Source organism: Trichogramma pretiosum, unplaced genomic scaffold (genome assembly GCF_000599845.2).
Source record: "Trichogramma pretiosum strain Unisexual culture from Peru unplaced genomic scaffold, Tpre_2.0 scaffold65, whole genome shotgun sequence".
Lineage (NCBI taxonomy): Eukaryota > Metazoa > Arthropoda > Insecta > Hymenoptera > Trichogrammatidae > Trichogramma > Trichogramma pretiosum.
The window spans coordinates 734,653-755,360 of record NW_019641689.1 but is presented as its reverse complement, the minus strand read 5'-3'; the positions used below and the strand labels follow the sequence as shown (position 1 = coordinate 755,360).

The 20,708-nt window shown below is 36.2% G+C and overlaps 2 protein-coding genes across 5 annotated transcripts; one reads left to right on the top strand and one right to left on the bottom strand.

Annotated features, from left to right (window-relative positions):
* Positions 1-2,531: 2,531 nt before the first annotated feature.
* On the top strand, positions 2,532-13,806 carry LOC106651118 (trithorax group protein osa-like). Of its 4 annotated transcripts, none has more exons than XM_014369486.2 (7): positions 2,532-3,419; positions 7,227-7,511; positions 7,696-7,831; positions 7,905-8,024; positions 8,118-8,221; positions 9,221-9,628; positions 9,959-13,806. In XM_014369486.2, exons 2-7 carry the CDS (start codon positions 7,299-7,301, stop codon positions 11,450-11,452), a joined length of 2,475 nt encoding a protein of 824 aa, XP_014224972.1. In that variant the 5' UTR covers positions 2,532-3,419; positions 7,227-7,298; the 3' UTR covers positions 11,453-13,806. The 4 variants fall into 4 exon arrangements, with proteins under 4 accessions (XP_014224972.1, XP_014224970.1, XP_014224971.1 ...); XM_014369484.2 differs by lacking the exon at positions 2,532-3,419 and adding an exon at positions 5,911-6,061; XM_014369485.2 differs by lacking the exon at positions 2,532-3,419 and adding an exon at positions 6,657-6,795.
* A 3,462-nt stretch (positions 13,807-17,268) lies between these two features.
* Positions 17,269-20,621, bottom strand: LOC106651105 (lipoma-preferred partner homolog). The gene is made up of 6 exons (XM_014369463.2): positions 20,481-20,621; positions 19,289-19,452; positions 18,676-19,171; positions 18,182-18,513; positions 17,686-18,101; positions 17,269-17,619 (listed from the first exon to the last, which is right to left on the bottom strand). The coding sequence occupies exons 2-6, from the start codon at positions 19,424-19,426 to the stop codon at positions 17,370-17,372; spliced, it is 1,632 nt and encodes a 543-aa protein (XP_014224949.1). The 5' UTR covers positions 19,427-19,452; positions 20,481-20,621; the 3' UTR covers positions 17,269-17,369.
* Positions 20,622-20,708: the final 87 nt, after the last annotated feature.

Here is a 20,708-nt window from a genome sequence, read left to right as displayed (position 1 = left end):
CAAAAATGTTATGTTTATTTATTCACATAATCCATCATATTATTCGATAAATGTTAAATACCGCTTTTATGTTTCTCTAAAAGCAAGGGAAAACAGTGAAGCCATTGTGACTCCAATTTCGACCGTACGATGTAAATATCAAAGCATTTGATCTTACTAAAATCGCTATTCGGTGTTTTTTTTTCATTCTCATAATCTACAGAGTACGAAATTATAATTTTTATACATTGTACACAGTAGATTACTCAATATCCTGAATTCATATAAACAGGAATTGATATTTTTTACTGCAGCAAGGGACTACCTTGTTTACGTATTCGCATTTCTTAGAAAATATAATGAAGTAGAGTGAAAAAAGAATGGTTCCAAATAAAGCTAGATAATGCGGTGTAAAAAACATAAGTACTGATCTAATTAAATTTTATAAATGAAATATTGGAAAAGCCTCGTAACTGTATTTAAAAAATTTTTAATTTCAAGGTCGTCTTAAAGTTTCCGAATATTTCAAAAAAATATTTTAATTTTTTGATCATCAGTAATAATGTTCTCATCATAAAAAGAGTAATAAAATATAAAGAAATATTAAAGTACTTAATCTTTTGTATCTTATGTAGTACATAAGTAAAAGAATTGAAATAGATGTCTATAATTAGTGTGGGAAATAAGAAGATCTTGTTTTAATATATTAGATTAAGATAAATCTATTAAAACGCAACACTGAAATTCTTATACCGCATAACATGCGATAACTCTTACATACAATAAGTATTAACAATACGTCCCGTTTTTTCTTTTATATAGGTAAATGTATTTGTAAAGATCCAATTTTTTATCTTTCAAAGCTTCAAAAAAAGGTATGCACTACCTTAATGGTACAGATTGATTACTAGGAAGATACAGGGAGATATGATTAATTGTAAATTTCATTAAAAAATCGTTATCATATGGATAGATATCTACCCCCTGTGTTCAAAGAAGTACGCAGTACTCTCCCGTTTACTTACACCAGTTTAAATTAGTATACGACTTTATGATTCGATCGAAGAAAAGTTTTGTTTATCCAGAGATTTGTTGTGGGTAAAATTGTGCTTTAACGAAAAATTTTTGAAACTTATAGGTACAGATAGAAAAGATGAGCAATGCTGGGAAATTGTAAACAGATTATCGAAGCTAATTAGTTTGCGTATAAATTTTTTGTCATAATCCTTTTTTAATATGCGCCTAATAAGTATCATAGTTGCAACTTAGGATTCGTCACGATCGATACGTCGATAAAGTGAGCAAAAAGCACGACAAGTGCACTCGTGTCCGTTTGATTCGGTACCCCCTTGCCGGCTACCGTAGGCGTAAAGCGTACGTGTGCAGATGATCGGCATTGATTCAACCGGTGCAGAGGTTCGATTGCAATTATCCATCGACTAATCGGTAAAAGATATATTCAAGTAAAAGCCCTATACTATGTAAGATTGGCTTGACGTGTGTAGACTCCGTAAACACATACACACGCGCGCGCGCGTGCACATATTTAGCGGCGCGCATTACATTACACTGGGACTCGCGAGATGCGTTAAGAACAGAGCGCTACAACATCTCATACAAGGCGCGAAAAGGGGCATGAACCGAAAGCGAGTAAGTATATAGTAGCAGTGCGGCTCGCGTGAGCATGCGAGAACGCCAAGGAGAGAGAGACGGATGGAATTCTACGAAACGCGAGTCTCGCTCATCGACGACTTGACGACATTCCATGAGTAACAACCTCCCTATACATACATATACACACACACGCACATAATGTGACGTTATGTTATGCGCGGTGTACTCCTGTATATAAACACGCTCTCGCACAGCTTGGATGTATTATCACTTTATTGTTTAGTAATACTCCACTGCTTTTAGGTACGGGTAAATCTACTACCCGTAATCGCATCCGGTCCTATAAATCGAATATAAATTGTAATGCATTTGGATAATACAATGCACATATCTAGTATGATGGTAGAATATAACGGCATGGATTTTTTCGTAGGAAACTTGAGAAAAACACGTGTTTTGTGAACGAGCATCGAATGACAGTCAGTGCCGTTCCACAGCAGTGAAATTTCTATCATTCACATAATTCGATCTCGACCCATCATGATTTTCTCTCATTAACGAGTTCATTTTTTAATGAACGTATCGCTTCACTCACTGTTATTAGGTATCACAGGTGTTTGAGTCGCATCATCAGGTTTCTCCGTCTGGTTAATGACTCCTTAAATACTTTTTTTTCAGTTTAACGTTAAAAATTAGCTAGCGCAATCATTGCTTGCTTGTTTATTTACAGTCCACGCGGAGTTGACGTACGAAAAAGGAACAGGACGATTCATTAATCTGGGCAATTAAGTAAGGCTCGTATGCCGCTAGGATTTTGTTTCCTTACGAGATACCTACGAGATAAGGCGACGTTCTAAGACGCTGCTGCTGTATAGCGCGCCAATATAGACGACGGGGCACCTTACACGGACACGGCTTGCGCCGCTGCGAGACTGTGTGCGCGCGCGAGTTCAGTTGCTTGTGGCCTGCACGCGCCGCGCGACACCATCGAACGCTGCTATACACTTGACCCAGAGCGCTCACTCGACGACGACGTCGTGGCCCGACCGATTCGTTGCTGTTCTCCGCGCGTTAATCCTGCGTGTAATCACGCGCTCTGCCTGCCCGCCGCCGCGCCGCGAGACAGAGTGTGATCAGTATAGTAGTGCATGTGCGCCGTTGTGTGCCTTATGTGTTGTGTCGTTCGTCGCCGTCTTGCTCCTTTTGCCGGACGCAAGCCTCGTTCCAAGTATTATCAATCATGAGTTGATGATTGTGCTGTTTCAACGCTGTGTTTTTTTTCGTTTTTGTTTGTTTCCTCACCCTTTTTTTTGTTCGTTCTTTCGTTCGCTCGTTCTGCACCAACCTGCATCCCCTTTCTTTCCCCTCGCTCGTTTGTTCGAGATCGTTTGATTGTTCATTCGCGTTTGATCGAGAGAAATACGTGTTAATGTAATTACATGTTGTTATTAGTCGTTATTTTGTGTTTTTGTGTTCCGCGTGAATAAATACGGTCAAGCTCGTCTTGTGTGCGGCGGAATTTGTTGTCGCGTCGACACGCGCGGGTCTCCTCGTTCGTCGTTTGCACGTCGATTGCCTGCGATCGATATCGACTTTCTCCCGGACAACACCACTACTACTCGCCTGACGGAGAAGCTGCTGATTTAATCGCAGTGATTCTGGCGTTCGAGAAAATCACGGTTCAGGGTCCGATTCCTCCTCGCGCTCGCACCGTTTGAGCGAGCGTCTACAAGCCTCGTGACGCACAGCTTCAGAGGACGGATATCATATTATCACCAAGGAGCAGCCATCCATTCTTGGGACAACTTGTCACTCGATAAAACCAGGTAAGATCCGTTCATCTCTGATCATTTCAAATACCATGCGTATCTACGCCCGTAACGAGCTTTCTTTGTTAATCCAATTCTGAGAAAACGTTTCGTCGTTCCGCCATAAACGGCCAAGGCCAAAACGGCATGAATAATATGTTTCAATTGTTTTTGTTACTTCGGAATATAATTGCTTCTCTCGAGAGACGACTCGTTCCACCATTGTAAACGGAAGTTATCGGTGACTGTGAGAGAGACGTTTGAAAATTTTGACTTTATTGATATGTAACCCGAAACCGTAAAGAATCGTGTTACTTGGGTTACAAAGCTCTGCATTCGAATTTGACCCCGTATTCAGCTCGATCAGTATAATGCGATTTGCTTTCCCGCCGATAGCGTGATCGTGTGCACAAAGAATAACGGACGACTTGCTTGTTTTAATCTTTTAGTATTTCTTGATTATCTTGACATTCGGACGAGGACTTTTGGGTATATCATAATTAATAAGTACGTTGAGCATCGACTTTTTTAATCATCGATGTCATTTAATAAGCAATTAACTCGTTCACTTCATTAATGAGAAATTTATTCGTTTTGTACAAAAGAAAAAAAACGGAATCTGAAAATTATTAAGGGCTTTTTTTTATTTTTGCTTTGTTTTATTTTATGTTCTTGTGATGTTTGATCAATGTAAATATTCATGGGCTTTTTGTTAACCTAAAAGTCACATTTTATTAATATGAAATTTCTCGTGCGAAAATTATCCTCTTTTCACTTTCGTTTTTAATTTCATTTTTACCAACAAATAAAACACTCAATTTTCAATCAAAGATTAATCGAAAAGCAATCCCTCGTTTGCTTGAAATTTATCAAATCTTATACATTGATTGAAATGTTTCATATCTTCATTGAGCTTGGGTAGCAATACTTTCCCCAGATGCTTGAGTTATATTAATGGTCTTTACGTATCATATAGATCCTCAGGAACCAAAAGTGTTCACATAGATAAGCGATCGTAATTACTCGTAATTAATTCTATTTGCTTTTTTTTTAATTTTTCTTATATTTAACCCTTTGATGGTTTTCTCTCTCTCTCTTTCTCTTCCTCTCCCTCTCTCCCCGTCAATTTCTCTCATTCGCTGTTAGTGGCAACTCGACAGCTCGTTTGTGCATTATCGGCGTTTGCCTACTCCGACTTAGCTACATATACACATACGCGTGTCCACCGAGACGAGCGCGCATGAGCTGCACTGACCGATAATTGTGCGCACGGACACACATACACGGGCATTTCGTCGTTGCTGCACACCAACTTTAATGCCATGGAATATTAATGCACGGTGTACACACCTGCTGCTATACTTAGGACTCGTTAAAGAACGAAACGAATTGAAATGAACAACGACGACCTGAATGAGTCATCTGCACTAGGATTGCAAGCATCGCAGACGCAAACGGACCGAGTTAAATTTTGTAATCGATTGCGTTTGACGATACTCCAATTTCAAGCTAGAACATTAATGACGAAATTGTCGACCCGAGGTCCTGGCACGAGTACCAGCAGTAATTAGTAGGAGCTGCGCAAGTAGCTAACCATTGAGGAGAGAGGGTATAACGAACAAAAGCTCGGTATTCTGATAAAGCTCGTCGGCCTTTTAATAAAGCCGCCGACTCGACAAGCTCGAAATGCGATTTTGGCTTCAGTTTTGGCGGAGGGTGGCTGACTGAGATTTTTGGGAGACTGCGTGTTGATGCGCGGGGGGATGATGCTAGTCGTCGCAAGTTGGCAAATATAGCTCGTCGAAGGATATGTATAATATCCGCGATCGTGTGCTTCTCAGGAGGCTGTGCTGCTGCGCGTGCGAGTGTCAGTGGCTCATTGTGTCTCGCGACACTCGACTATTGAGCTCTCTCTCTCTCTCTCTCTCTCTCTCTTTTTCTCTCTTCGAGTCTCGATTCGAAGCAGAAACATATAGCCCCGAGAACTTGGTGAATTGCACACTGTGATTGCTGCTGCTGCGATCGACTGGTGTGTCGTCGTCGTCGTTGTCGTCGTCGTCGCGTGCGTGTGTGCATCATATATATCTGCATCCTATACGTGTGTGTTGGCTGAGTGTGCGCGCGCGTATGCATAGCCAGCAGCAGCAGCAGCAGCAGCAGCAGTACTTGTGCCAGCCAGTGCACACACAGTGCAGCAGTTTCTGCAAGCCCCGCACGAGACAGCCGAAGCAGTAGCCCGGAGAACACGCGCTACTGCTTCTCCTCCGTTCTACTGCTGCATTAATATTGTTACTGTTGCTCTACTGCTATCTACTGCTAGTGATACTACATTGTTGCCCACTGCGTTACTAAAAAAACGTCAACTAGCTACCACTACTACTACTGTTACTACTGCTACTACTGCTACCTCTAATACTAGTACTTTTACTACTACTACTATTACCACCACTGTTAACTACTACTATTACAACTACTACGACTACTATTATTACTACTGCTACTACTATCACCACCACCACCACCACCACAACTACTACCACTACCACCACCACCACTAATAGTGCTAATCTAATACTATATAACTGCTACTGCTACAGCTACAGTTTCTGCTGCTGCAGCTCCCAATGGAATCACCCGCGCGACCATCCCAGGCGAAGATGGTAAGTCCCGTCTCTAGCTTTTTTCAACTGCTATTCTACTGCTCGATGCGAGTCAGCTTCTCTCTTTGCTCTCTATTCTTTATTTCTCTCTTTCTCACTCTATTTCCCTCTCTTATGGCAAACACATAGAGCCATGCACTTTGCTCTGTCTCTCTTTCTTTCTCTTTCGTTGCCACAAGTTTGTTGAACAGAGCTTCCGCTCGCGCGCTCTAGCTGTCTCGCAGTACTTTCGTACGCACACTTTTATATGCGCTCGGCAGTGTTTTGTTTTTCTCCCTCTCTCTCTCTCTCTTTCTCTCTCTCTCTATCTACTCATTTTTTCTCTTTGGATTTTCGCTTTTTTTCCGTTCTCCTTAGCCATCTTTTTCTCGTTCAACTATTTTTTCTTACAATTGCACACCGTTTTGCATGCTCTACGATCCAGAGCTTCGCTCCTCCATTGGATTTTCCCCGAATAGATCCATGTGCAGGCATGATGCATTGGTGAACGTATACATATATCTATATTAGTACTATACAGTTCACTCGCGCATGTATCTTGCTCTCTCGCTCTCACTGTCTTTCCCTCTCTCCCACTCTCTTCATTTCTTCTTTACTCTCGCTAAAGACTTGAGAGCTTTTTTCTCCTGTGCGTGTCATTCTTGTAATTTCTTCGTTTAATTTCTATTTTACAAGTGTAAAAACAGTGGCTCTGACAGCGAGCGTAATCTGCTGATGTCGCTTATTTTTTTATGGTAGGTATATAGGTAATATAGCTGCAGACGAATACCTGTATATAGATATACGTTTATACCTATATATTCTATACTAACGTCATGTTTGTCGTCGTTCTTTGAAGCTAGGCGCTTCTGCAACTTCAATTGTTTTTTTGTCTTGTTTATTTTAGAAGATATCTGAATCAAAGTTTTTCTAGGTTTAAAGAAAGAAGTTGATTGGTTTTGTTGGTATTGTTCGTTCATTGAAATGTTTTAAAGTAACAATTTTATGGTTTGTAATTGTGTTGAGCATGCCCAGTCAGGCTTTTTACCATTAAAATTATCTTTTGAAGCTTTTAATCAGGTATAGATTCTAGTCTATGCAATGATCAAATACATTTTTCTTCTTAACTTTCACTTGTTTTATTGTAATTAAGTAAATTCAACATTTTAAAATTTATTCTTTTCAGGCTTCATCTACTGGTGGTACCGAAGGCTCAAGTCCAGCCTCCAGTCCTGCATCAGCAGCAAGTTTAGCTGCAATGGCAGCCCCAAAATTTGGAACTCTTGTACCAAACAGAATTTTTGTTGGTGGTATATCACCAAGCACAAGTGAAGCAGAATTAGCTCAGTTATTTTCTGCTTATGGTACTGTCAAAGCTACAAAAATTATTGCTGATAGAGGAGGAGCTTCAAAGGGCTATGGTTTTGTGACTTTTGAAACAGAAGAGGAAGCTAAACGTCTGCAGCAAGAGGTTTGTCATTTCTTTAAAGCAATTTTTTTCAACACTTGTTATTTGTTTAAGTCATTGATTATTAATTATAACCTTCAAAATCTAAAATAATATGTCCATAATTTTACATCTGTGCAACATTATTATTTCATACATTACTTCATTTGTTTAAAATTATTAATTTCTTACTATCAACTTTTTCTAGTCGGAATGCATCATACTCAGAGAAAGAAAATTAAATATTGCACCAGCAATAAAAAAGCAATCATTTAACCGTTCGTTTGATGGAGGAAGTGGATCTCCTCCTGTTGTGCCGACTAGTACTTATTATTATGCTAATGGTGAATTTAAAAAAAATTATTTATAGTTATTTTATTTTTCATTTTATGATTATAATCTAAATTGTTTTTATAGGAATGGGTCTTCCGTATCAAAATGGAATGACTTTTTATAATGCAGGAGGTCCTGCCCCTGGTGCGGGACTAGCTCCTCCTACAGATCCTACAACTTTGTATCAAGCAGCAGGAGTGTTTGGTACAAACTATTTACCAATAAACTCATGTTATATTAGATAATATTTTTTTAAGTGACATGACAGTTTTTTTTTTGTACTGAATTTTTTTTCAGGGCCTCAAGCATCATCCAGTCATCAAACATTTGCACCAATGATGTATCCTATGCCAACACCTTCAATCTACATGCCACAACAATATCAATATTCTCCAATGCCTGTAAGTTATACTTAATTTCATGTAATAGTGTGTTGTTTTTTCACTTCACAAAATTTACAAATGTGTTGTCTTGAACATATTCAATTGTAACTGCAACTAGCTAAATTGTATGTGTTACCAAAGAAATAGTGATTTTTTTTCTCTATTTTGTAAATTAAAATTGAGTTGTCGTTACGGTTACAATTCAACAGACAAACAGTCTGATGGGAGAAGCAATACCACCAGCATTTCTACCCAACCCTCAGCAAATGCCTACTTACGTTCTTCTCGACGCTATACAGTATTGAGGTCTAAAGGTACATGGTTAAATGCTAAACGTGTCTTGCATGCACGTAAAACTCGCTGATGTATTCCATCTTCTAACTGCACTTGACAGCATGGCCCTATTTTAAGCATGTGACATATGGCTGATTTTTAATAATTTGATCAATTTTATTTTGAATAGCTTTGAAACAATGAATTTGACCATTATACTCACACATTATTCTATGTTAACCAATTTAACACTATTATTCAGCATAAGCTATTGAAAAGTATTATTTTATAGCAAATACTATGATTAAAAATATAATGTCATACATATTATATTAACTTGAACTTAGCAATAGTGACTATTAGAGAGAAGAAAAAAAGTTCAGAAACCTATTTTTGAACTAATTTAACCATTATAAAACATTAAAATCATAAAAGTCTTTCTAAATCTTTTGATATGGAATAGATATAGAATTGCAGAAACATTTTTTTGTTCTAATTTGGAGTAAAAACTTGGTTCTTCCAAGTTTAATGAAAATTCAAGTACCTTATCTGAAATTAAAAAAAAAAGTTAATTTATAAAATAGTATATTTTTATCGCATAACAAAGTTGTCAAATACTTGATTAAGTTGAAAATTTTTAATTTTTAGGGTCAACACAGAACACTTTTATGTTATTCACATTCAATTGATGTTATTTCTACATGTTGTAACAGTTTTTTTCATAAAGAAATGATATTTTTTTAGTATGAGCCATACTTCCCCGGGGCGGCTGCGGGTGGACCGCCTTTTATGTACACGTCAAACGGAGGCGGTAGTCAGAATCAATCTGGAGGCGGAAGCACTGGCAACAGCAGTGGAACAGGAAATGGGGCTGGGAATAATTCAACTCCATATCAAAGTCATCTTTACGGTGGAGGGCCAAACTCACATCATGCATTAACAGCTGGATCAAGTGGATCTCAGTCAGGACCACCTCAGTCTCATCAAATGGAACATATATATTACTCTTATCCTCCACCACATGTACTACCACAGCATCAGCATCATACTGGACCTTTAAACATGGCTGATCAACAACTGCTCATTTATTCTGAAATAGCTGTACCCCCACCTCAGCAAGGATCTGCCAATGAATCACTTATTAATCAAGAGGTAAATATTTATTATTATATCGCTTTTAACAAAGTAACTTCGGATTTAAACTAATGAAAATCACATAATTTAAAAAAAAAGTCGAATTAGGCCATATACTAACTCTTGAAAATTTTAAAGTCCTAACACTCTGCTGTTGCTATTTCAAAACTTTAAAAATTTTACGTCCGGTAAGAACTATCAACGCAGTTAAAATTATTTCGCGGATTTAATTATGGGATTATGAGTACGTATTCTTGCGAACACGTATTTTAATGGCTCACAACTCTGATAACGAGAAAAAAAAGTAGAAAAGGCTTTATGTTAAAAGCAATACTGGTACTTGCACAGGAGACTCATTCGACATCGAGCCACCTCTCAGCGGAGCATCATCGAAGCGGCAACAGCAACGTGACCTCGGACAGCGGGGGCGGTGGCGGTGGCGGAGGCGGCACAAATAACACGAACGCCCAGCCACCAGATCCGTCGTCCGCTGGCACCGGGCCTCATCCCAAGTATCCTCGCTATCCCTCCGCCAATTTCCACCCCGTGAGTAACCTTCAGGAGGTTCCACCCCCTCCAGCCCCTCTCGCGCACAGCGCGCTAGACTTAGCCGAGGCGCAGTCGAGCGAGCAGAAATCTAGTCTGCATTACCGCGGCCTGGCCATGTATCCACAAGCCGTGTATCATACCCAGTACCCCAGTCAGGCAACTAGTCTTCTTCCCACTCCCTCCGTACAGCCGCATTCCTATCATTCGTCTTCGACGGGCAAGTACCCCAGAGCTCTTATGCAGGGCTCGGGGCCTGTTTACGGCAAGTCTTACATCAGTCATCCACCGCCTCAGTCGCAGAAGTATCCGCGGGTCTCGACTCCTCCCGCGCGTCTGCAACAGCTCGGCCGTCGACCCTCGGCTCCTGGTCCACAGCAGCAACAGCAGCAGCAACAAAAGCAACAGCAACATCAGCAACAACAGCATCACCAACATCAGCAACAACAGCTGCCGCCAACGCTATACGTGCATAAACCAGCCGCTTGTCAGTTCGGGGCGCGATCTCTCGCGACAGGCTACATCTATCAACAGCCAATTCCCGCACCGTACGGACCCAAGTATGGCTTCGAGTACGCGCGAGCCGAGCGTCCTCAGCGCAGGCTCAACGTGAACAACTACCGTGGCTCCAACCTCACGATGAGCTCCGCCGAGCCCGCGAGCAAGGACATTCCGAGTAGTGTTAAACAGCAGCCGCAACAACAGCAGCAGCCACAGACACAAGCGCAGCAATCCGATAGTAACGCGAACGTAACTGCTTCCGAATCGGGTGACGCGATCGAAACCGTTGATGCAAACAGCAGCGCACTCGCTACCACTAACACACCGATCACTTCGAACACGAGCCCCGCGAATACGTCGTCGAATCCTAATCCGAATCTCTCACCATCTCCCAATCCCACCCAGGTCCAATCGTTCGGCAGTCAGCAGCAACAACAGCAGCAGCAACAACAACGCTTCAATGGTCAACGAGGGCCAGGCAGGTATCCACCGGGTGGCGCTTCCGGAGTACGTGGAGCTCCTAAGTCCAGCGCAGTGCGCCAGTCCAAGTTCAAGATCAACGGCGTTAACCCAACGACCACGGCGACGTCAACGGCCGGATCGGTGTCAGCGGTGACAACGAAGCAGCAGCAAAGCGAGGATGCAGGGGGCGGCGACGCTCCGGTCTCGATAACGAGGCTTCCTCTCACACCACCAGGAACGCCCCAGCAGCAGAGTCCTAACAGCGGTGTTATCGGTAGCACCGAGCAACAAATTCAAGAGTCGTGCCATCAAATTCAGGCTCTCAGTCTTTGAGCCTACATCTCGAAAATAATACGCTTCGCTCTCTTCCTCTTCTCTTCTCTCTACGGTTTCTGTTATCTATCTACATACAATTTCAAAGTCAACGCATCGTACTCGACTGTCGACGATGATCGATTCAACCATCGCTTTCGTTTCCTCTCGATTCTGAGCTCGATGGCGATGGCGCGTCATCCGCTCTCAACGATTTCTACACGAAGAGAGAGGAAGAGAAAGAGCAGTCTCGGGCAAGTATGAGTGTATATTTACGCTAGCATGTTTACGAGCCTCAACGTCTAGATAGAGCGCTCTCGCAATTATTTGTGCACGCGATGTGATCTCAAACGTACTGCGCAGCGAATGTCTGATTAATCGTTAATATATACATATTCATACCTAAATATGCCCACACACGCACACACGCACGCATGACGTAAATATGAGTGTACATATATTTACAATAAATAAATGAAGAAATGAACGTATATACACGTTATACACGTTATACACGTTAACACGATAATATGTATCTATCACTTACGTTACAAGTGGGTGTGTGCGCGCGTGAAACAAATGACGAAGATAATTATTATATTATACACTAAAAAATATATTATACAATATATTATTATATATCAAGATATATATTATGTATAAGAATGTACGTGCAGCGTGTGCGCGTTCTTTTACTGCGCGACACATGATATAAAGATGAGGATGTTAAAACGTTCCATCGAACAAAATCTCGGTGACTTGTTGATTATTTATTAAGCGATCATAACTATAACGACGAATTAAAAGATTAATATATTCAAATTGAGCGAGTGAGAGAAAATTATAAAACTTCATGAACGTTAAATATTAAAATGATATGAATTGTGTATGTGTATACACGAGTAAAAGTTAAAATATTCTAGATGTAATGAAGGCACGATGTATACAGAAAATACTTAAAAGATAGTATACATGCATACCATGTACTAACTCTCACGAACTTACACGGGTAAAAAATCGTAATACAATATTATCAGCAAAAATTCGATTTTTTTTTCATGTAGACAAAATGTATAAAAACGCACTTACGTGTGTATTAACGATGTCGATTACGCGTACGTGTTAAAAGTCTCGAAAAGTAACGTGACGTGCTTGCGTGTAATAATGCATGAATGAGCGATAACAATAGGTTCGACTGTTAAAAAAAAAACATAAAAATAAGAATCTCACGAGAAAGACTATATACATAGACGGAACGTTTTAGAGGCAGATTCGAAGAAGCGTTATCGCGCAAATACACTCGCAAATGCACGTAAATTTATACAAATACAGAAACATGCACACACGATTACGAACATTCAAAAATTCAAACAATGCAATACACACATTTATACATGATTGTGTTGAAAAATTAAGAGGTCTTTGCGGTTGATCGAGAGGACAATTACATAGTTCGTTGATAAAGTAAATACAGTTGCTCAAAGCACTGCCACATTCTTTTTTTCTACGAGAAAGATAGTCTATTGTATCGAACGTATTATCTTATTATTTGCACTGAATTTGTCATTTTCAAAACCATAAAGAAACAGCCAAATATTAAACATTTTTCTAATCTATTCGCTGTAAGAAATTGTTGTATGCATCGCTTGCAAGATTGATCATGTGAACAATCTATTGTTACAAAAGGTTGAATAATTAAATATTACTTTGTAGTATCATCAGTCGACCTATTGTTGATTACAATATGGAGGTTTTGTTTGCGATTCCATTCTCAGTTTCAATTCAATTCTTTAAGAGAATGTAGAAAAGTAAGCTAAAATATTGAAGCCCCGTGTTAGAAAACGAATAAAATATATTTAAAAGTGTGGCGGATTCAAATGTGTTGGCTGTGAGCTTCCAAGCGAATAACAATAATTAAATTATTATAATATTGTAAAAGTTATATGATATTCTACCTAATTGTAACGAATACGAATTTCTTTTTTCAAAAAGTGGAAAATTTATTAGCTCGGTCTTAAATATGATAACTCGAGCATTGAATACGTGAACTGGATACATTATTGCCGATTAGCAAATTAAAGGTGAAATATAAGCGTAATTTTCAAAAAATTTAAAAATGTCAAGAAAATGCGGAAGTTTCACCGTGAAATTATAAACAAATGAAACTTAACTCGTGTTTACAAAGACTAAATGACAATTGCAAATTTACAAGGCCTAGACAGAATTAGAAATTGAGAATTGTTATAAGATTGCAAATTTATTAAATGAAGAGTGCCTTCTATTTGTTTTTGTGATTGTACTGTTGAACGTTTGTTAAGTTGCGTTCCCAGAGCCTCTAAAGTTGTTATAATAAATGAAAATGATAATCGTTGGAAGAATGTTGTTCCTCTATTTATTTATTGATTTGCGTACCCATTGGCTGGATTTCTGTAACTCAGCACATTTGGGAATTCAAAACTACATGTTGTTACGTTGGTATTGACGATTTTTGTAAGAAACAAGCGAGAACAAATAACAAATTAAAGATGATGCCTAAACGTAAGCAGCTAAAATGTATAATACTCTGAGAAATTGCTAACAAAAAGTATTGTTGAACATGAAGCAGTGGCTTATTTCGGCATCTATTACTCAAAGCGTAATTTACTCATTGGCTGAGTTTTCGCTGCTATTAATCCAATGGACTTTTTAATCAATATATATTTTCAAATTAATCATTTAAAAATGACATTTTATATAACACGTTAATTCTATCGTTGATGAAATATTTCTGCTAAGAGATACATTAAATGTTGAAAAACTGATGATAGAAGATGCGTTTATGTTTGACTTGTATAATGAAATTATTCAGAGTTTTGGCTTGAAAAATTATACTTCGAAAAATATTTTTGGGTAGTGAAAACACGAGCTATAGTGAATTGGCTAATGTTTTTAGCAGATTCGTGCAAACTCAGTCAGTTCTTAGCAATATTCTAGTAATATATGCCGTGGGGATTCAGAGAACAGATGAAATTTGTGTATTTATTTTATAAAAATTATTTGTGTGAATTTACCCTAATAATGAGAGAAGTGGCTGTGACTTTGCGTGTGATTGATTGTACACATGGATTACGAATGAATCTATTTGTATGAAAATACCCCTGAAGGAGAAAATACATTCATAAAATATATAAACGAATGCAAAGAGCATATACCAATTTCAAAAATTATAAGTAAAGTTTTCGTGTTAAATTTAGAACTTACTTGCGATCACGTTTTCAGAAACGTTGATAATTGTTAATTGTTATTCTCGAGCAAGTAAATCCTAAAATTTAACATGAAATAATTTGATCGTGGTGGTATATATATTAGCTTACAAATTAAAATATCTAGTAATATAATCTTAAAAGATGCTAGAAATATAGTGAGACATGATAATATTACAACCAATGTGTTACACACACTTGGTGATATGTTTCCGTTAATGAAACTGAAAGTATGTTTCATCCAAACGAAAATGAAAAACGCATTAGGATATTTAACTGACTCGTGAGTGTAGGCTAAAGTGGACAAAAGTTGAGTACATAACTTCTAAAAACTATTTTCTTAACTTTGGTTGCCCTCTTGAACTCCCGAGTTTTTTTCACCTTGATTTACTTATAGTTTTTTATGTAAATTAAATTACGGCACAATGTATATAAATGCTAACTTGCATCGAAAAGTTTGATATTCAGCAAACATTTTGTAAGTGGCTAATCATCAATGAACATGAACAATTTTAAATGTTTATCGAAATTTTACTGTCCACTTTACGCTAGAGTTATATAATTCTTTACAGTACTATTAATTGATTTTTATAATTATTCAACCAAAAAATATAGTCAAAACCTTAAGTCACCTCGTCGGAAATTGGTTTTGAAGATTATAAAAGTCATATGTGTATTTTGCCTAATAGCCATACGGACTTTTAAGGAAAATTTAAAATATATATGTATGAAATAACTTTGTTGAACGGAGTCAACAAAAATGATCATTTACAGAGGAGTAAGTGCACGAACGATTGTTTACTTTTTTCTAAAAGAAAAAAAATTGTTGACATGATTCCATGTTTACATGAGAATTCATAAGTACCTTGAAGCCATATCCTTATCTCTATTTCCTTCATAGCCAAATTGTTAATCATTATCAACCAAAGATAGTGTCATCGATACTGTTAATTATTGTCTAATGATTCACTGTTGAAAATAATTGAATGAACGTTTTACATAGAATAATATATTTTTGATCGAAAAAAATTGAAACTGCAGACACTAGAAACCAACCGTAATTATTAAAAGGATATTCATGGATTTGTATATCTCTATAATTTACAGCATTTAGACAAATTTTAAAAATAGTTGAGAAAAAATTTTAATAATTTAGAAGTACATAAATACAAAAAAATATATCTTTTATAAATAAATTTTCAGTTTTCGTTGGAATTGTAGGACTGAAAATGTAGATTTTCGCAATTCGTTTTATAATGAAACAGTGTTATTGTTACTGTGGGCTTCGGAAATTATTCATAATTTATAATCATTACACACTTTCAGAACTTTATTTATTCATAAATTATCCTTTACATATCGAAAGACTTAGAAAACATTGTATAAAAATACAATTATATATCAGCATTTTTACAAAGATAAAACGTGAATTTGACATCATAGTATTTGATGTTGATCGCTTTTGACTAAATTCATCAAAACTTAAATCACTACTTGTATGATAAAAATATAAAAACTGTTAAAATTATAAATATCAATCAGATTTTCAAAACTTATTTCCATTAATTTAAAGATTTTATTTGTACCAAATACTGTTAAAATGCATCGCTCATGCACGAAACTCCGTAAAAATTGCGCATGTATGAATGTATAATTCCGAAATATACATCATGTAGATTTATGATACAAAAGTATAAAAATAAGGTCTAAGTGATCTTTAATGATAATAAAAATACGCATATATATGAAAAAGAATACATGTATGTATATATACAAATATGTATATATATATATTACATTAAAGATGCATATATATTAAACCAATAATTAACTATCATGCATAATAAATGAAAATAAATAAAAAATAACTATGTAGGAAAAGTAATAACGAAATTAAAAATGAACAACTCCGCATAATTATAAATCAATGGAAAATTTGGTGGAAAAATAAATCTCATCTAAAAACTAAGATGTAAATGATGAAACAATGAGTTTTCTTTTGCTATTATCTTTAAAATGAATGATTCCATTAATATAGAATCTTTATTTTTTAGTCTGTAATACCTTAGTTTATTACAAATATTCGATTACATGTTGACACATCACATTGTAGAGTATTTTTATACGAAATTTTTTAGGTATTTTTTAAAGCTTTTTTCATTTTATTTTTCTTTTATTTAGTTACGAAAATTTATTGCATCACAATACATAACTTCTATGATAGTTAATAAGTAATGACACTTATTAAGTAATCTTAATAAATATTGAGAATTTATAATTCAAATGAAATAATATCTGAACTACAAAAACACTTCAATACATCCTTTTTATAAAAACACTATAAAATCATTTAACAATAGATACATATAACAAAGATTGTTGATTAATCTTCTCTTATTTACACATGTATAATACAAATTAAATAACATCATTCAAAAATTAAAAAAAAGAAAAATTGAATTTTTTAAAGTAACATAATTTATACTCTAAAAGTTATATTATTGGAATTTTTTTTTCTTTCATTATAGATATACTGCCATTCAAAACAATTTTGTTTACTAACATTTCTTGCTGTAGATTATCAAAAATGTAAAAATGCTCAAACTATAGGCAACACTTTTCTACAATAAAATTAGTAAATAGTTTTATAGTATAAAAGTGAAAAACGATAGTCTTCTGGAAGGACGAAGGCAAATTTATAATTCTGTTATCATATGTGATGTTAAAGCTTGAACTCTTTTTGCATTACAACTCTTACATAATACATGATCATCGAGTGGATAACATCCTCCTTCATCATCGGAGTATAAAACAAGATTACAATCTTCACACTTGTAACATTGAATGTGAAAGCTTCTATCTAAAGCCACTACGCGGACAGTTTCATCTTCTCCTGGCTTAGGCATAATTGGTTCTTTGCATACACAGCAACGAGGAGCAAATTTCCTACAAAAGAATGCATTATATATGTGATATAACAGAAAAAATATAAATCGGTTATCCAATACTCACTTATGAAAACATTGAATACAATGAATTTGGTTGGTAGCATCAACTGTGAATGGAATGCCATCTAAACTCTGCCCACATACAACACAAGTAAAGCATGATGGATGATATGGTTTTCCTGTTGCTCGTAAAATTCGATCTAAAATTGGTAGAGTGCAAACGCAGCACTTCTCTAGAGTATTTAAATAATCATCTTCGCAATGTGGCTTTCCTTCAAGAGAATAAAATGGCTTGCCTTGCAAATTTATGTTACAAACAAAACAGCAGAAGCAATTTATGTGAAAAACTTTATCCATTGCTGAACAACCTGTGCCTTCACCTTCAACTCTTTTACCACACTGTGCACAAATTCCATATATATCACTATCATCACTATTGTCTTCCATTCCTTGAACCAACAGGTCAGTCAATACATCAACCTATGCATAAATGAGTCAGTGACATCAATTAATTAATTTAAACATTTTTTCAAATCAACAACAAAGTATTTGTCTCATACTTCTTTCACTGAAGATACTTTTCCCTGTTGTTGAGATGCTGAACCATATCCAGAATATACAGAATAATTGCACGACAGCTGTGACGGTGGTCTTGGATTTATTGGCTCATAAATAGATTCATAGGTAGAACTTGATTGAGAACTTGGACCATATATATCATTAGGATATGATTCAGATGGAAAATCTGTTTGGTAAGTAGCACATCTTAATTCACTGTAGCTTGATGAAACAGGGCTAGGAGGAGGAGGAAGTTCTTCTGGTGGAGGAGGAAAGGAACTACTTGGTACACAAGTAATAAATTCAGAAGACTCAGGTGGTGGAGGTAATTCATCTAAAAAATCAGGGGTTAAAACAAATTAAACAAATTAAAAAAACTAAAAAAGTTGAAGTAATTTCATGAGGTCAAAAAGGATAAAAATAAAAAATTAAATCAGGAAAAATGGAATTCCTTGTATGCATGAACATAATGTTTTCATTATTAACTATAGCTTACCATTAGAATTGCCTTGTGAAGGTACATTGCAGTAAGTATTTTCTACTTTTGAGTTATTCCATTGAATATTGCTATATACAATATCTTTTTCTTTTTGAATGGGTTGAGGAACAGGTATTGGTACTGCAGGCTCGATATTGCTGTAAACAGCATTTCTTGTTGAATTGTGCGATCTTTCATTTAATACTGGCACTTGTGGAGCTGGCAAATTACCAATATTGGAGTAAACATTTTTATCATCATATCTGTAAGCTGAATTAAATTTTTCTCTTGGTTCATTTGAATAGAAGTTCTCACTGTTTTGATAACTAATTGATGAATTAGTTCCATTAAGTGATGTTTGACCTAAGTACTCATTTTTATTCAAATTTTGAGGTGTAAACGGAGCTGGAGTATTCATATACAGATTCGATGTCTTTTCATTAGCACCAACATTATTAAGAACTGTACTGTAGGATGGAATTGATGCAGCTTTTATAGTGTAACTTTGTGGTACCTAGAAATATTGTTAGTACAATCATCTTTAATATGATAAATATTATTTTTGAGAGCAATAAATTAATAGTATATTGATAGAAATTAAAAAGTTGAATTTTTTTGAGATTTAATTTACCTGGGGTATAGATTTTTTAGGTTTTGGTGGAACAGCTGGTCCAACCTTTTTACCAATTTTGATTGTTTTTACAGGGCTCCCATCATTGTTTAATTGCAAATTTGCAATTTCGTGTTCCAAATTACCAATATTGGCCATTTTAATTCAATACAGTGAAAAAATTTCTAAAACATAAATTTATTTACTATATAAAATAAAAATATTGATAAAACATGAAGTAAAGGTTTTAATAATTGAAATTTGCTGGGTTAATAATATACCAAGATAAACAGCAATAAAGAAAAATAATATTAAGATTATTGCAAAGATTTCAAGTAAAATAGTTCCTTTTAAAAAATGTATCCAACTATTATCCTGTTTATATTCAGTATATTCAACAGATTAGCGAAGTAATATTTTGTAGAATAGGATTGTTGTAATTTTGATTTTTATTATGTATTCAAAAAGTGGTAAAATGATGATTTTTTAAATATTACTCAATTTACTGAATGACACACCTTTTAACATTAATTGATGATGAAAATTTATAATAAAAAAATTTTAGGAAAAAATGTTAAAAGAATAAGAGTAGGAGCACAAAAATCAATAAGTTGAAGAAAGCACTTCAATATTCTATAGATTGGCTAAAGGGCAAAAATGAGTGTAAACTACATATGTTATAATGGGAAACTCCTTCAGCAAAATAAGGAATTTAAGAACAAATACCTGCAGGTATTTAACAAATGCAGCACTAAAAGTTGCCGCCGGTATTTTCAAGGTCCCGTGCAATCAATAAATATTTAAAACACCCAATTTTACAAAGATAAGCGAAGACGTTTCTGGATTCAATCTTTACGTGCAGCAAGTACTGTAAGAGATTTTTGCTGAGTGTGTAATCGATGACTCAGAAATCTATATGTCACACATCGCAAGCAATATACACGCACCAGTACAGCTGTTATTTGACAGCGACTCGAGAGGAAAATCCGAAACTCATAACCCTTTGACAGTACCTTGGATGTCGATTATAATTCCTAATGACACCGCCGACAAGCCCACCGACAACAGTAAACATAAGGCGCTCTAGCGACTTTTGAGAATTCACTTTTACACTGGTCAAGCGGTCATATAATTTTTCGCCGCTTCCACTGCGGCAAAGCGTTTAGCTTGCCTCATATATATTTAGTCGTCGGTAAATTGTTGTTATACTTACTTGTATGTGTATGTGCTGATGCGTGTATGCAGTTGTATATGTGTATTCCTCACCAGTCACTGTGCAGTGTGCAAGTTTGCACTGTGCACAATATCTCAACCAGGCTTCAACTGGCTCTTTGGCTATACTAATGCTATGTGGTGTAAGGTATCTGTGTATATGCGAATCTTTGTATGTACCGTCGGTGTTGGTATTAGTTTTGAGTTTTGCCAATGACACATGCATTAC

What these genes read in the sequence shown, in the direction of transcription:
- LOC106651118 (XM_014369483.2), top strand. Translation starts at nt 7,046, where the DNA reads ATGGTTTGTAATTGTGTTGAGCATGCCCAGTCAGGCTTTTTACCATTA. An exon ending in CTTTTGAAGCTTTTAATCAG is followed by an intron (nt 7,121 to 7,226) that starts GTATAGATTCTA and finishes TATTCTTTTCAG; the next exon opens with GCTTCATCTACTGGTGGTAC. An exon ending in AATCACTTATTAATCAAGAG is followed by an intron (nt 9,629 to 9,958) that starts GTAAATATTTAT and finishes GTACTTGCACAG; the next exon opens with GAGACTCATTCGACATCGAG.
- LOC106651105 (XM_014369463.2), bottom strand. Translation starts at nt 19,426, where the DNA reads ATGGCCAATATTGGTAATTTGGAACACGAAATTGCAAATTTGCAATTA. An exon ending in TTCACAAGGCAATTCTAATG is followed by an intron (nt 18,514 to 18,675) that starts GTAAGCTATAGT and finishes CTGATTTTTTAG; the next exon opens with ATGAATTACCTCCACCACCT. An exon ending in TGTATTCAATGTTTTCATAA is followed by an intron (nt 17,620 to 17,685) that starts GTGAGTATTGGA and finishes ATTCTTTTGTAG; the next exon opens with GAAATTTGCTCCTCGTTGCT.